Source organism: Rhinopithecus roxellana, chromosome 11 (assembly GCF_007565055.1).
Source record: "Rhinopithecus roxellana isolate Shanxi Qingling chromosome 11, ASM756505v1, whole genome shotgun sequence".
Taxonomy (NCBI): domain Eukaryota; kingdom Metazoa; phylum Chordata; class Mammalia; order Primates; family Cercopithecidae; genus Rhinopithecus; species Rhinopithecus roxellana.
Genome location: NC_044559.1, coordinates 51,929,466 through 51,946,078, shown reverse-complemented (window position 1 = coordinate 51,946,078; position 16,613 = coordinate 51,929,466). Strand labels below are relative to the sequence as shown.

The following is a 16,613-nucleotide window of genomic DNA, read 5'->3' as shown; positions in this document are numbered from 1 at the left end:
ACAGGGTCTCGCTATGTTGCCCAGCTGGAGTACAGTGGCGTGATCTTGGCACACTGCAACCTCCTCTGCCTCCCGGGTTCAGGCAATTCTCCTGCCTCAGCCTCCTGGCTAGCGGAGACTACAGGTATGCACCACTACGCCCAGCTAATTTTTGTATTTTTAGTAGCAACGGGGTTTCACCATGTTGGCCAGGCTGGTCTCGAACTCCTGAGCTCAGGTGATCCACCCACCTCAGCCTCCCAAAGTGCTGGGATTACAGGCCTGAGATACCATGCCCAGCAATAATTTTTAAAATAAACAAAAGTAGGTTAGAAACAAACCTACTACTTCAAAAACTCCACATCTAATTCTGCCACAAAAAGGAATGAAACTCTGGCATATGCCACAACATGGCCACGCCTTGGAAACATCATGTGAAGTCAGTCAGATGCAAGCGGACAAACACTATGTGAATTCCACCTGCATGAGGCCCCTAGACTGGGCAAACCCAGAGACAGAAAGCAGAATGGTGGTCGCCAAGGGCTGGGGAAGAGGAGAAGGGGAGTTACTGTTTAATAGGACAAAGTTGTGTTGGTAATGATGAAGCTGTTTTGGGAATAGGTAGTGGTGACAGCTACACAACACTGCAAGTGCATTTAACACCACTGAACTGTACACTTACAAACGGCTAAAATGATAAATATTATGCCATGTACATTTTATCACAATTAAAAAAAATTCCTAGACCTCAAAAAAAAAAAAAAATCCCAATCTATGCCAACCTGGGTGTCACGTTTCTCTCTGCAGGTCAAGTGAAACATGGCCCAAACCACCTTAAGTTGCTGAGATACAGACGGGAACTCCACAGAGCCCGCCTCTGGGTGGTGATGTGTGCCCCCACCACAGCCTGTCCTGTGGGGAACACGGAGGCCAGCAGAGCCCGCCTCTGGGTGGTGATGTGTGCCCCCACCACAGCCTGTCCTGTGGGGAACACGGAGGCCACCAGGGCGCATGGCCAGAGAGAGGTCCCATCTACTTTTTCAATAACCCAGCAGCAGACGTTTAATGGATTTCTATGATTACTATTTTACCTATGACGTACTGATCACTACTTCAGGGAGTATGCAGAAAGCCCTATGCTGATACCTTCATAATCCAAATAGATTACGTCTTCTACTACTGAATTCTTTAATGAACAGTAAGTAAACTGAGAATGGTTAAAGAAAAAACTTTCTCATTCTCTCCATTTTAAGTCAAGATCACTATTACACACCTGAACTTAACCGGGGCTCTACAGCAGAGGAGATTAATAATTTTGGTTAATACTACTTCCAGGATTATCTAGTATTTCAGACGCCTTTAACAACTTACTGATACATCTATCTGTTACCATAAACGAAGTCAAAATCTACGAAATGTGACCTGTGACATTCAACTAGATCTCTAGGGTCTGACAAAATTGCAGGAAGCCGGAGAAGCACGGCCGCGGCGGAGCTGCAATCCACCATCGGCCTCTGTCTGATAAAAGTGCTTTTAAAAGGCAACCCATGGATCTATTCGGATAAACACTCAAGAGCAGGGACAGGCTATGAACCTATTTCACAGACACTGCCTCCAGTGAGGAAGGAGTGTGGGCAACGGAGATGGGGAGTTAAAACGGAGATGAGACCCTCGACGTGACCGTAGCCTTCACGTCTTCAAAAACCCAAAACGATGGACCATTGTTAGGTGTGGAGTACGGGGGCGTTTATTTATATTATATATTGTGCTAATAATATATAATTATTTATTCTAAAAGCAACCTATATGTCTATCCAAATGTGAGGTGGCAAACAACGGAGCCTCCCGCACACAGGTTACTGCAAAGGACAGAAACAAAGCTGAGGCGCCGCCTTCAATGCCTACCTAAGTCAGGAACTTTCACAAATGCACTGACACATGTAAGGCACGACTCCCGCCTTTTCAATCATTATTATTAGCTGAGTTTTTGTTTTGCTTTCTTTTAAATCTAGTTATGTACTAGAGCTTTTGTAATGAATACACTTTCAGGGATACTACTTTGCCATTCCAGATTCTGGAACAGAACTATTGAAACGGAAAAAAAAAAAAAAAAAGTTTAAGGTATTTTCAAACACAACAAAATGGCAGCCTAAAACAGTTAAAATTCCAGAAACCGGAGCACAACAGAAGGTGGGGCGATAAGCAGTGCTGAGTCATTATTAGGGGCGCACGGAGAGAAAAACCTTCCTCCTTCGAGTTGCTAGAACTCCCTCTTTACCTTTTCTTAAGGGCACTTTTCTCCTTATATCTACAAAACAATGCATTCTTAGTGTGGAACATAAAATAATACAGAAATGTGCAGAACAAAAGCCAAAGTCTCTGTTCAGTGCAGACGTGACCCCCCTTTCCCCCAGGCACCCCGATATTGCCCCTGGATATCTGCTTTCCAGAGCAGCATTTACGACCACACTTGACTTCGGCTGGGGCCACTGTTCTTCTGCAAAAGCTGCTGTTTTTCACCCAACACAGACTGCTCTCCGAGGGGCACAGAACACTCTTCCTCCACAAAGTATGTGTCCTAACACATGTAACCGCCTCACTACTTTTAGGCATTTAGCCTTTTCAACACTGTATTGCTGCAGCGCACATCTTTCTGAAATGCTGGCCTATTTCCTGTAGGATTCCTACAAGTGGAACTTTGGGGTCCTAATCCTTGTGTTAAGTTTGAGAGACAGATGTCAAATTACCCTCCAAAAAATGAGTGTACACGCTTTCCAGAAATGACTAGGAAAAATGGAACATTATTGTTGCTTTAATTAGAATATCTTTGCTTATTTTATTTGAGGCAGGGTCTACTCTGTTCCCAGGCTGGAATGCAGTGGCGTGATCACAGCTCACAGCAGCCTTAACCTACTGGGCTCAAGGGATCCTCCCGCCTTGGCCTCCCAAAGTGCTGGGATTACAGGTGTGAGGCCGGTCATATCTTTGCTCATTAATGCCATTTCTATGATGATTTATGTTAACTCTTTTACTCACCACCCACTTAAAACAAATCAGCCATGAGATGTGGTTAAACATGCAGACCTATTGTTTTTTTCACTCAAATGTTGCTAATTATCAGCGAACTGACTGCCTCTTTCGGGCAGGTGTGGTGACTCACCCAAGGACTCCTAAAAGCACTTCCTGTGTGCCCGTGCAGTGCCAGGTGCTGTGCACAATGCAGAAAAGCACTTCCTGTGTGCCGGTGCAGTGCCAGGTGCTGTGCACAATGCAGAAAAGCACTTCCTGTGTGCCGGTGCAGTGCCAGGTGCTGTGCACAATGCAGAAAAGATCAGCACAGCCTGTGTCTTCACACGGCTGCATTCCTATTTTAGTTGTGGTTTTATCATCTCTGGAGATCCAGATAAAATAAGCTCAAGTATGTTTCATGTTCTGAGGTATCTAACATCATTACCAAGACTTCTGTGACTACTCCAGGATTGCCTGTTTTCGTGGTTGCCCCTGCCTCTGAGCTCTGACAGTCCACATCTGCCATGGTGGTCCCATGAGATAATAACGGAGGCCTGTAACGGAGTGAGCCCTACCACCTGGGCTTGGTAAGTGTACTCTTAGACACTCGCATGGCAAAATGGCCTAAGGACGCACGCACTGCTCAGAAAATATCCACCCCCATCATTAAGCCTTGCATGATGTATTTAAGTTCAATTCACCAATCGCCTTTTGTCCCACTCATTATTCCTCTTCCACCCCATTACTGACTCAAACATGGATCTCAGCTCTTTTTCATTTCCAGAGTAGCAACAGCAATAAAAAAATCTAGTCAAAGACACATGCATAATAAATTCAACTGTACTTGGAGAGGAGAGTGTGGAATTGGGGCAGAAGAATTAAAAGTCAAGGTCAATAATTTTTAAAAACTCAGAAGACTAATATTCATAATATATAAAGAACTTTTACAAGCTGGGTGCGGTGGCTCACAACTGTAATCCCTGCACTTTGAGAGGCCAAGGTGGGCGGATCGCTTGAGCACAGGAGTTCGAGACAGCCTGGCCAACACGGTGAAACCCCATCTCTACTAAAAAAAAAAAAAAAAAAAAAAAAAAAAAAAAAAAAAAAAAAAAAAAAAAAATTGGCCGGGCATGGTGGCATGCCTGTAATCACGCCTCATGAGGCTGAGGCAGGAGAACTGTTTGAACCAGGGAGGCGGAGGTTGCAGTGAGCCAAGATCACACCACTGCACTCTAGCCTGGCTGACGAAGTGAGATCCCATCACAAACAAACAAACAAACAAACCCACTTTTACAGACTGACTTTTTAAGTTCAGTAGAAAGATGGACAAAAGATGTGACCAAAGCAATTCACAGAACAGAAACAGTCAAGGAATGTGCATGGCCTCTGACACCGCGTACTCACTCCTGGGCGTCTGCCACCCAGGAAGGGCAGAAGGATGGACGAGACTCTCCTGCACTGTCATCAGAAACACTGGACTAAATAAGTAAGGGAATACTATGCAGACATCAAAAAGGATGAAATGAGCCACATAAAAAGGCAGCCTGGTTAAAAATTTAAGTATGGGCTCTGGACTCAGAACATCTGCGTGCAAATAATGGGTATAGCACCTATTAACTCTGAGACCTTCACCAAGTAACTTCATCCTCCTGATACTTGATCATCTCATGTGTATGATGAAGGCAACACAGGAGTACTTACATCTCAAGGGGCTGTGGCTGGGGGTCAAATGAGCTCCAGTATGGCTGAGCAGAAAGCCCGGTTCACTGTAAGATCTCCAATTATAGACTCTTAGTGAAAAAAGGCAAGTGGCGGCTGCATGCCATGGCTCATGACTGTATTCCCAGCATTTTGGGAGGCCGAGGTGGGAGGATCACTTGAGTCCAGGAGTTCAAGACCATCCTGGGCAACACAGCAAAACCCACAGAAAAAAGCTGGGCATGGCAGTGCACACCTATAGTTCCAGCTACTTGAGAGGCTAAGCAGGGAGAGGATTGCTTGAGCCTGATCAGGCTGCAGTGAGCCTGATCGTACCACTGCACTCCAGCCTGGGTGGCAGAGAAGTAAGACCCTATTTCCAAAAAAGGAAAGGAAAGGAAAAGAAATAGCAAAAAACAATATTGAGTAATACAGAAAATCTTATTCAACGTCTAGAAAAAGGTTCCACATTTGTGGATTAAAAAAGATTGCTGATACACAAACTAGGTTTTAAAATATAAATAAATACATAAACACATAGAAAATGATCTACAAAGATACAGTTAAGAGCAGTGGGTTCTGAGGAAGACTCCAGGACAGCAGTGGGATGAAGAGAACTTTCGTTCTGTGCTCTTGATCCAGCTGTTCTCAGCTGTTCTATCATTTGATTTTCTTTAAATAACAAACACTCTATTTTTGTATTGTGAGACAAAACCAGTACAATCTGGTAAAGATGAGAGAGGACAGTTAATCCAGAAGTCTGCCCTGTCCTTCCACTCCTACTGCTAATGGCTTGCATTCAAGCAGCAGTTCTCAAAGTGTGGTCTGTGGGCCCTTGAGGATGCAACGGTCCTCAAGAACCTCTCAGAGGGTCCATGAGGTCGAGACTATTTTCATCATAATCCTTGTACGTCATCTGCCGTTTTCACGCTGTTGTCATTTCCACGGATGAGCAAAGCCAAGGGCAGGTGGAGCTGCTGGCGGCTCAGCACGATCTGTGGCAGCAGCCCCAAGCTCTCCTTTCCACACCCTACACAGGCAGGGAAAAAGGGAAAGAAAAAGGGAAAAGGCCAGTTTTGCTTAGCTTATTCCCTGATGAACAGTTAAAATAATTCTCCACTTTATGCAATTCCAACCCTGTGATAAAATGTGCCACAAAAGAACTTTTGCTGCATCCCCAAGTACAACTGTCCCAAGAAAAAGCACACAGTACAGTTGTTTGTGTTCAAAAACAAAACACAAAATTGAGTTTCTCCCATCACATCTTCACAGCACACTTAAGACACCGGATGTGTGGGGACCTCTCCCATCAGCAAGGAAGCAATCAATTCTGCAGCTGGACACTGGCCAGGGTCCCCTGATTCCATTAGATCTTGACGCTGGGAGAAAGCATCAGATCCCACAGGTTGAGTGCTCTGTCCCACAAGACTGCCCCCCACTTCGAAAGCCAACGGCAAGCTTCACGTTGTGTTACTTGTGCTTCTGACTGACTTACTATCAATCAGAGTGTCCACAACCCTGACTGGGCACACACATCTCAGGGAAACACTTTAATTTAGTGGTTTATTATAAAGGATACCACAAAGGACATGGAGGCGGTGCAAACGGAGGCGATGCATAGGGCAAGGGAGGGGGGCTGAGACGCAGAGCTCCCATGCCCTCTCCGGGCAGGCCCCTCTACAGAAACATCTGGAAGCTATCTTCAAACCCCGCCCATACATAGGCAAGACTGTTTAAATCACTGGCCACTGGCGATCAGCTTAACCTTCAGCTCCCCCGCCCCTCACCACTCCCCGAGGTTGGGGATTAGGGCTGCAAGTCCCAACCCTCTAACCCTGCCTAGGTCTTTCTGGTGACCCGACCAGGCCCCGTTGTGAAGTTACCCAGGGGTTGCCAGCCCTTAGCCAACTCATTCCCAAAAGACACCACTGAAGAGCCCAGTGATTTTAGGAGGTGTGTACTAGCGAAGACCAAATACACATTCCACAGTATCACACAAACTGAACTAGCCTTTTTTTCACGGAATGCCATTTTTATTTGAAAAAACTGACAACTTTGGTTTATTAAGAGTTTGGTATGTGGCAGCAATTTACTTGAAAATGAACACAGTGAGCCACTCATTTCACAGAAAATAACTGACAGTATTTGTTACCAATGATAAAATCCAAGCTTTCAACAGAAAATTAGAATTTTGGAAAACTTTTATCTACTACTGCTAATTTGACAGTTTCTCACTTTCTCTTCTGATGAGGTCAGTGGTGACATTAAAAAAATAGGATTTTCTTCAATTTTATATAATGGAATGTGTTAACATTCAGAAAAAAAAAAAAGAATTCCATGTAACAATACTTCCGAACGACCCCCATGTGATGTTAACCAAATCATGTCCATGAGCTAAAGACCCACTCTGAGCACAAGACAGACCTCAGGTTCTGACGGAAGAGAGCACAGAAACGCCACTGAACCCACAGGGCCAGTTCTGACAGAAGAGAGGACAGAAACGTCACTGACCCCCCGGGCCGGTTCTGACGGAAGAGAGCACAGAAACGCCACTGACCCCAAAGGGCCGGTTCTGACGGAAGAGAGCACAGAAACGCCACTGACCCCACAGGGCCGGCACACTCAAGTTACCACCTGGTGAGTTATGGTGCATCGCGAAGAGCCTCCGAGATGATCCCTCCTCTGCCCACATGGAAGCGTCAGGCCACATTTTCTTTACACATTTCAATAAAGTAACCGGAACACACTGAATGCAGAAGCAGTTCTGAGAATCCAGCCGTCACCTCTTAAGCCACATATTTTAAAAGGATGTGCAAAAGTATAAAAAAAAAAACACTGTTCTTCTCGCTCAATTTGTTTTTGAAAAGTTGTTTCTCACTAAAAATGTTAACATGTAGTAGATTATTTTAAAGTAAAATAAATATTTTAAGTTGTTCTCTTTTCATTTCAAATATAGAAAACGTCAACAGCTATAACCAGCACAAAGGCTCTCTGGATCCTGAGTATAACTATTAAGCACATAAAAGTATTCCAGCACCAAAAGACTTTGCGAACCAACTCTAGGGCAGAGGTTAGCAAACTACAACCTGGGCGACATCTGGCCAGCTGCCTGTTTCTGTAGGCACGCTCCTGTGGACGCAGGGCACAGAGCCACGCCCATCCATCTCTGCAGGGTCTATGGCTGTCTTCCTGCTAAAGGCAGAGTTGAATTCAGTAGTTGCAACAGGGACAGTATGGCCTCAAAGTCTAAAATACTTACCATTTGGCCCTTTACAAAGAAGCCTGCCCACCCTGAAACCAGAGTAAGCCAACTTTCCCAACCTTTATTGCAGTAACTTCCTACCTCCATTCTTACCCACCACCATCCATTCTCCAAAGGGCAGAGTGACCTTGTTAAAAACAAAGTTGATGTCACTCCTCCGCTTAGGATCTGAAAAGCTCACAATCACTCCAAGTCCTCAGCACAGTGTTCAAGTCCTTGATGCATCATCATCTAGCCCCAGCCAGCCTCTTGCTCATCACAGCCACTTTCTTCTCTGCCAGAAGTCAGACCATGCCAAGCACTGACTTCTCAGAACATACCATGCTCTGTCCAACCTCCACACCAAGCCCTCTCCACCCGGAACCTTCTTCTCCCCTTCCCTTCCACCCTCTTCTTATACCCTGACGTCCTCCCCTCCACTCCCTACCCACTGGGTACTTCTTCACATTGCCTCAGAGTGCCCTGGTCCAGCCATGGTGCAAGGACCCACCTGCTTGTCTGTGTCTGAACAGAACTTCCTGAAGGCAAGAACTGCATTTCTATTTCCAACAGCCAGCACTAGCAGCCTTTTGGTACACTGTTGTGAACTTTTCAGATGTGCCAAGCTGAAAGCTGGCCCCTGCATTACCCTTCATTTTTCTTAAACTGGCTCCCTGGCTCCCTGGAGTGAGAGAGTCAGCTATTCTCCTACGCAAGAGGGTCTCTTAAGACAACAGCCTCTAAACAGTTACCAGTTACGTGTTTGTTTGCCAGAACTTTCCATACATTTTCTGGAATCTTCACAGCAACCCTGCAATGGTCACAAGTAATAGTACCCGTTTTACAGATGAGAAGAGAGACAGTAAGTAACTTGCCAAGGTAACACAAAGCCTGAAGAGGGGGAAAAAGGGATGTGTACCAAATTCCACGTGCACAATGCCTCCATCACCTAGTAGTATAGTGACATTCCATACACTGACTGACATCCAGTGGGAGAGAGAAGCCTAATAATACATGTGATAAAATTAGGGAACCACAAGCAGGACACAGCCAACTGCTAAACAACATGGAATAGGGAGTGAAAGGGAGTCTAAGACGACACTGAACGCTGAGGGGAGCTGGAGCAGGGACTCGCCAAGGGGGATTGGAGGTGGATTTAGAAGGATCAGCAGGGCTTCGGGAGTGGACAGGAAGCAAAAAGAATACTCTAGGGAGAGAAACACACGGAGGCAAAGGTCAAGGGTGGCAATAATCCCTGCATAATCATGGAAGCATTAAGAGGCCAGGCCCAGCGGAAGGCATCTGGGCAGGTGGAGATGAAGCAGGTGAGGAAAAACAAGAAACTATTTTTGTGTTTAAATATAGCTAAAACCAAGCCCCGATACCTTAAAATACAAAAGAATTAACAGTTGTATCTAACACTTGAAAAGCATTTTTCAAGTTACAAAAGCACTGCACATTGCTTGAGCTTCACAAAAATCTTCCGATTTAACTTCTAGATAAGCGAGCTGAGGCTCAGGAAGGGGCCCTCAGAGCTGAAAACAGCAGACACAGACCCAACCTGAACTTCCCATCAGAACAGCAGACTGCTTAAAATCAGGGAACACGGAAAATCACCAGCTAGGACTCAATACCACCATGTATCTTGCAAACGTAACTTCACGACGTGCCTATGGCCAGGCCAGCCTCCAGAGCATGAGGATTTGGCTGCACTAAGCATGATGAGTCTGCGAATCGCGAGGCTGATTTCCTCAAGACGGAGGCTTCCTGTGAAACTCTCTAAGTCAAACTGCAAAATGTTACTAGACTGACTGCCTGTGGGACGGCCTTCCCCAGAGGATGCTTTCCTGAAAGGTTCTCTTTAATGACACAGATATAAATATTAAGTAATGAAAATTCTACAATGGAATAGAGAAATCAGACCGGGAATAACTCAAATAAGCAGACACCATGTCCCTTCAAGACCAAAAAAAAAAAAAAAAAAAAAATCAATGATGATAAATACTAAACGCCCATTTTCTACACACAAAGAAATCAATAAATATGACTGACAAGTTTTGCATTCACCATATTTCATTGATTCTAAGTGCATTTCCCTACATCTTAGTATTTCCAAAATTAGATGTAGATTTTATATATACACACATAAAAGATATTATAAAAGCTTACATATAAGATATACTTAATTTCAGATATATAATACACAATACACATTATATATAACACATATAATACATAATACATATTATATATAATACATAATATATATCTTATATGTTATATATAATACATACTACATATTATATAGATGTTATATATACTGCATATTATATATTTTTTCTTTTTTTCTGAGACAAGGTCTCACTCTATTGCCCAGGCTGGAGTGCAGTGCTGCAATTACAGCTCACTGAAGCCTCTACCTCCCTGGCTCAAGTGATTCCCCCACCTCAGCCTCCTGAGTAGCTGGGACTACAGGCGTGCACCACCATATCTGGCAAATGTTTTAAACTTCTTTTTTTTTTTTTTGTAGAGACAACATCTCACGATGTTGCCCAGGCTGGTCTCAAATTGCTGGGCTCAAGGGATCCTCCCACCTTGGCCTCCTGAAGTGCTGAGATTACAGTCGTGAGCCACCAAACCAGACATTATCTTACATTCAATGAAACACAGTAACTTTCTGGTACTGATGCTCAAGTTATCTTAAGTTCTGTTACCTTTCTGTGACTTCAAATGTTTCTTTCAGAGTACCAATGTAAACCCCTCGGAAAGGCTATCCTAACAGATTAACCAGCTATCCATGTTACTTACACAACTAGCCAGATTCAAGCTTGACTTAAGCAAACAAACCTTCAATTTTGTTTAGTGTGTCTCTTTAGAAACAGGTTAATGTCTAATTCAAAGCAATAGATCATGGATTAAGAAACTGATTAAAGCAAAATCAACAACAACTCAATACACTTAAAACTACAAATTCTGAGAAGGAACCAGCTGTTATCAAGCTATAAAGTTATATAAAACCGGGTTCGATATCAGACTCTCCTCCCCCAACCCCTCCCCATGGTTTCTCCACAGCAGCAGTTAGTGTAACATATAAAGGAGCAAGACCCAAAGCTTCCCTGCAGGTAAGCAGGTCGCAGTCATGTGCAAAGTGACGTCGCAGGCAAAGGTACCGCAGCACTTGCTTGACACGCAGGTGTTTCACTTACTGTCTCTGTGAGATCTGCTCTTCAAATAATTTGAGAATTGGTTGAAAAGCGATGCTATTCTTGAATCCTTGTTACTAACCTTCTATCGTTTTGATACGCACTTCCTTTAAAGGCAATCCATTTTCATTTGCCTTCAAAAACATTTCCATACGATTGTTGGTGGTAAGATTTTTATCGAGCTTTAGAACAGCTCCGTCCCAAGACTGGACGGCCACATGCCACAATGCGGCTTCATCAGTACTGTGCTGGCTGCAAACGGTCACTGAAGCAATACAGAACTCCACAGCTCTGCGGCCAGTCGGCACGGCTTCAAACCCTGGCCCTGCCATATACTCGCTTTGTAACCCAAGTTCATTGCTCCCACACCTTGGATTCTGCATCTGCGACTGGGAAGAATAGTTCCTCCTTCTTGGGTTGTGTGAAGATTAACTGACGTGGGAAAAGCACTGCGAGCAATCTCTGGCACAGAATGACCACTCAGCAACTGTTACCTATCATGACCTTCGTGCCGGGTCCTCTACAAGGGCTGGGGTGGGAAGGGGGACACCCAGCCTTCAAGCTTGAGGAGCTCACAGTCTACCAGAGAAAGAAGCAAAGGATGAAATACCATGTGACACTGCAAAACACATCACATGCTGAATGAGTACATTCCAGGAGAGGGAGCAGGGGCTGGGTGAAGGTGACTCCATAACATGCAAAAAAAATCTGCACAACAGTTAATTTCCAGAAGGGAACCACCATTTAGAATCGAAACACTGTGGAGATAGAAGCTAACAAACAGCTCTTCTACTCGCTTCCTGCCGGAAGCCCCCTGGTTTTACTATTTTAACTCTTGGTCACCTCGGCATACGAACTCACCTAGTCTCACCTTCCAGCAAGGGCAGGAGAGGCAAGTCACCACTGACTGCTGCCCATACACCTGCTTACCAGCAGGACACTCGATAACTTCCTTGTGAGCTCAGCTCTACTCCTACTTGCAGGGGATGAGAAGTCTGATTACCCAGTGGGATCACGACTCTTAGCAAAATGACCTGACCCATAGCTAAACCCAATTCTTAAAAAAAACAAACAAACAAACAAACAAACAAACAAACAAACAAAAAAAAACTGGGGTGGGGGGCCATCACATTTTACACAGGCCAACACTTTCATCAGAGGTTATGATTCTGACCCACAGCCCAAAACTATTAGTTTTAGAAACAAGACAGAAATCAAAGCAAAAACCAAAAGCTTTTCCTATGTTACCCACTTATGACCTCCAAAGTCAGGAGTGCCTGCTCTTACCTCTGCACCACCTCCTGTGCCCTGGGCACCACCTCACTGAAGTCAGGAGATGACCCAGGCCTCAATCTCTAAGGCCCTTTCTCCTTACCCATTGTAGAGAGGGCAGAAAGATGGCCAGAGTGCAGGGCTGCAGTAGAGCTCTACAGAGCTGAACTAGGCCCAGAACAGAACCTTCAAGAACAAAATGCCTCACGAGCCACAAATCTAAACAAATAAAATCTGCTATACCGTAAGTTCTACAGCCTGCGCAGCAGTGCACAATAAAAACCCCTGTGAACTGTCCATCTCTATTTTTTTTGTTTGTTTGTTTTTTTTGAGACCGAGTCTCACTCAGACGCCCAGGATGGAGTGCAATGGCACGATCTCGGCTCACTGCAACCTCCACCTCCCGGGTTTAAGCGATTCTCCTGCCTCAGTCTCCTGAGTAGCTGGAACTACAGGTGGGTGCTACCACACATGGCTAATTTTTGTATTTTTAGTAGAGACGGGGTTTCACCATGTTGGCCAGGATAGTCTCGAACTCCTGACCTCAAGTGATCCACCCGCCTCAGCCTCCCAAAGTGCTGGGATTACAGGTGTGAGCCAACACACCCGGCCACCCATCTCTTATCTCTCACCAACATCTCTCCCTCAAGGCTGCGTTGGGCATGACCAGCTTCTCGATTCTTGCTGCTCAGCAATCACTGGTGACCAACAACTACACTTTCCTTCATCATCACTGACTGTGTGGTCTTCATACAAACCAACGGTATCACAACTATGGGACAAATCGATGATGAGTTATAAATGTGTTAATCTGGATGGGTTACTATGGCCAAAGCATACATGGATTAAAATAGAAAGCTGTGAATACCTACAATAACCAAAACGTGTGGATAATTACCACAAAACAATGTTACAAAAAAAAAAAAAAAAAACTGGCCGGGCGCGGTGGCTCAAGCCTGTAATACCAGCACTTTGGGAGGCTGAGACGGGCGGATCACTAGGTCAGGAGATCGAGACCATCCTGGCTAACACAGTGAAACCCCGTCTCTACTAAAAAATACAAAAAAAAACTAGCCGGGCGAGGTGGCGGGCGCCTGTAGTCCCAGCTACTCGGGAGGCTGAGGCAGGAGAACGGCGTAAACCCAGGAGGCGGAGCTTGCAGTGAGCTGAGATCCATCCACTGCACTCCAGCCTGGGTGTCAGAGCGAGACTCCGTCTCAAAAAAATAAATAAATAAAAATAAAAATAAAAAAAAAACCACAACAACTCAAAATACCAAACTTTTGGATTTACTCAAAATTTAACTTAAAATAGGGATTTAAAGCTGCAAAAAATTCCCATCAGTTTAATTCAGAGAACAAAGTATTTGTCAAGTTTTTTTTTTTTTTTTTTTTTTTTTGAGATGGAGCCTTGTTCTATTGCCCAGGCTGGAGTGCAGTGGCGCGATCTCCACTCACTGCAACCTCCACCACCTGGGTTCAAGGGATTCTCCTGCCTCAGTCTCCCCAGTAGCTGGGATTACAGGCGTGCACCACCACGCCCAGCTAACTTTTGTATTTTTAAAAGAGACGAGGTTTCACTATGTTGGCCAGGATGGTCTGACTCCTGACCTCAAGTGATCTGTCCACCTTGGCCTCCCAAAGTGCTGGAATTATAGGCATGAGCCACGATACCCAGCCCAAGAATATTTTTTTAAAGAAAGAATACTATTTTCACATGTGTAAAGTCACAGTTAAAAATACACTACTTTAGTTATACTCAAATTTTAATTCATTCAGTTTATCTTTTTTTTTTTTTTTAAGTAAAGAAACCAGGCAGGTGTGGTCGCTCACGCCTGTAATCTCAGCACCTTGGGAGACTGATGTGGGCAGACCACTTGAGCCCAGGAGTTCAGACCAGCCTGGGCAACATGGCGAAATCCTCTATGACAATACAAAAATTAGCCTGGTGTGGTGGCGCGTGCATGTCTGTGATCCTAGCTACTCCAGAGGCTGAGATGGGCCTATGAGCCTATGAGACAGAGGTTGCAGTGAGCCCAGATCACGCTACTGCACTCCATCCAGCCTGGGCTACAAAGTGAGACCCTGTCTCCAAAAAAGAAAAGAAAGAGTTAAAAAGAAAAAACAAAAAAACAGAAATTAAGGCAGGCATTAAGCCCTCTCACCTTCCTTACTCCCAAACAACTTTTGCTTTACTTGCGATAGAAGTCACACTTCAGTAAGGCTGAACTGTCACTTGCTTGGCATACGCAAAATCAATAAAATCAATAAACTTTTTACATCACATAAAATGTACCTAGTTTTAATCTCAAACCGTATACATTACGCATTTCTTAGAGCCCAGTTTCACCTGCTTAATAACCTGGGCCCTGTTTGTGCCAGGGGACTCAGAATTTCCAGATGTCCTCAGGGGTCATGCACCAAACCAGACACTGCCAGGTACAGGGTAGGGAAGAGGGAGTAAAAGGTCATGGGAGGGGCTGAGATGGAGGGAAGTGAACAGGATGTCTGACAAGGGGCTTCTAGTAACGAGGCAGGGAAGGTGTATTTGGGGCAAACACAAATCATTTTCAAGAAAAGGTTAAAGGTTTGCAATGTTCAGTAAGACATATGAACAACAAAAAAGTCACTATGGCTCTAAATCTGAAATATTAATCAAACTTCTAAGACTGGACCAAGTTCTCCATTCAATGGTGAAGAAGGAAAGCTACATAGCTTTTTCACTCGAGGGTGACATGTAAGCTTCATGGAAGCTGAGGCGGGAGGCACTCCCCAGTTTCCTCCCACCACCCTAAAACTTTGCGCCTGGACCAATTTAAGGGTATGATTTAAGGAAAAGACCAGCGAACTTCCAGTAATACCATAAAGTTCAAGATTAAAATCTGGAGTAGAGATTTCAAAATATATCAATAGATAAAGGAGCAACACTTCACAGTAAAATTCAAGGATTTTAGAACCTCAGAAAGCAGACCTTAAGAATCAGGGAGTCCAGCTCTCTTGTTAAGGGTGGACAAACCAAGGCAACCAGCTTGCTCAAGAGCGCACCGGCGATGAAACGCAGAGCCGGGTGGGGGCCGAGGCCCCGACCCGGCCCTGGGCGCGTCCCCATCCTCTGGGCCATCGTGCCGCGCTGCCCGAGCGCAGAATCTGGACTCCGTTCCCGTCCCCGACTCCACCGCGGTCTCCACGGTTCCGCCCCGGGCAGGAGGCAGCCCCAGGCGCTGGGTTCGGAGGGCCCGGCCGCCCGTGACCTTGGTGACTTACGTAAGCCCCGCCGCGGGCCCGGCGCCTCCGCCCGTGCCCAGCGGGCCAGGACATTGGACAGAGGACGGCCACTCGCCCACCACGGCCCCCAGCCCGGCCCCCGGCCCCTGCCCCGCCCGGCCCCCATCCTCCTGCCTGCCTTCCTCGGGCGCTTGGGGCCCGGAGGCCGCGGTCGGCCTGGGAGCTGCCTGCGAAGGTCCCGGGGCGGGGCGCGGCGCGGGCCTCACCTTCGGCCACGTCCTCGTCGATGGCCCCCTTGACCTGCGAGAAGCACCACTGGAAGTCGTTGCCGCCCGCGGGGCAGCCGCCGCCTCCGGCTCCTGCAAACACAACGGGGCGGTCAGGCCGGCCGCGGCCCCCGCCCGCCCCCGCGGCCCCCGCCGGCCCGCGCAGGCCCCTCACCTGCCATGGCAGCCGGCGGCGGGACGGGCGGGGACCGCGGCAGACCAGGGAGACGGCCTCCGCGCCGCTACAGCCGAGCGCTCAGCCCCGGCCGCCGCCGCCGCCGCCGCCGCCGCCGGGGAGCGATATTTTTCCCTTTTCAAAATGGCGCCCAATGCCCGTCGCCCCGCTCGATGACGTCATCGCCCTCCGCCTCCTAGGACGGGCAGCGGACGGGGCGGGACGGGGCGGGACGCGGCGGGGTGGAGGGGGGGGCCGGGGGCGTCCAATGCGCCTGCGCCTGCCGACCCCGGCCCCGGGCCCGGCGCCGCTGGGCTTGGGGAGGAAGGGACGCCTGGGCGACTGCGGAGGGTAGCTGGGGTCGGCGGGCGCAGGCCAAGTCCTCGGCCCTCGGCGCTAGGCCTCCCGTAGTGGTCCGGTGTGCGCCTGGCGCTCCCCTGAAGACTAGCGCCGCCGAACGCCCCTACTCTCGGGCAACTCCGGGAGGGCCTCGGCTGCGGCCGGACACGCCTTCGGGGGGGGGGGGGGGGGCCCTGGGCCGGACAC

At 46.9% G+C, this 16,613-nt stretch overlaps 1 protein-coding gene across 8 annotated transcripts in view; it reads right to left on the bottom strand.

Annotated features, from left to right (window-relative positions):
* PPP2R2D (protein phosphatase 2 regulatory subunit Bdelta) overlaps positions 1-16,613 on the bottom strand; it is a 53,880-nt gene extending 37,267 nt beyond the window's left edge. For 2 of the 8 annotated variants that reach the window (XM_030941498.1, XM_030941500.1), the window contains exons 1-2: positions 16,068-16,272; positions 15,893-15,985 (exon numbers count right to left, since the gene is read on the bottom strand). In XM_030941498.1, the coding sequence (XP_030797358.1) occupies positions 15,893-15,985; positions 16,068-16,074 (100 nt within the window). In that variant the 5' untranslated portion in view covers positions 16,075-16,272. Of the gene's footprint in view, positions 1-15,892; positions 15,986-16,067 lie in introns of those variants that run through there. The other 6 variants (XM_030941499.1, XM_030941501.1, XM_030941505.1 and 3 more) reach the window with 6 other exon arrangements.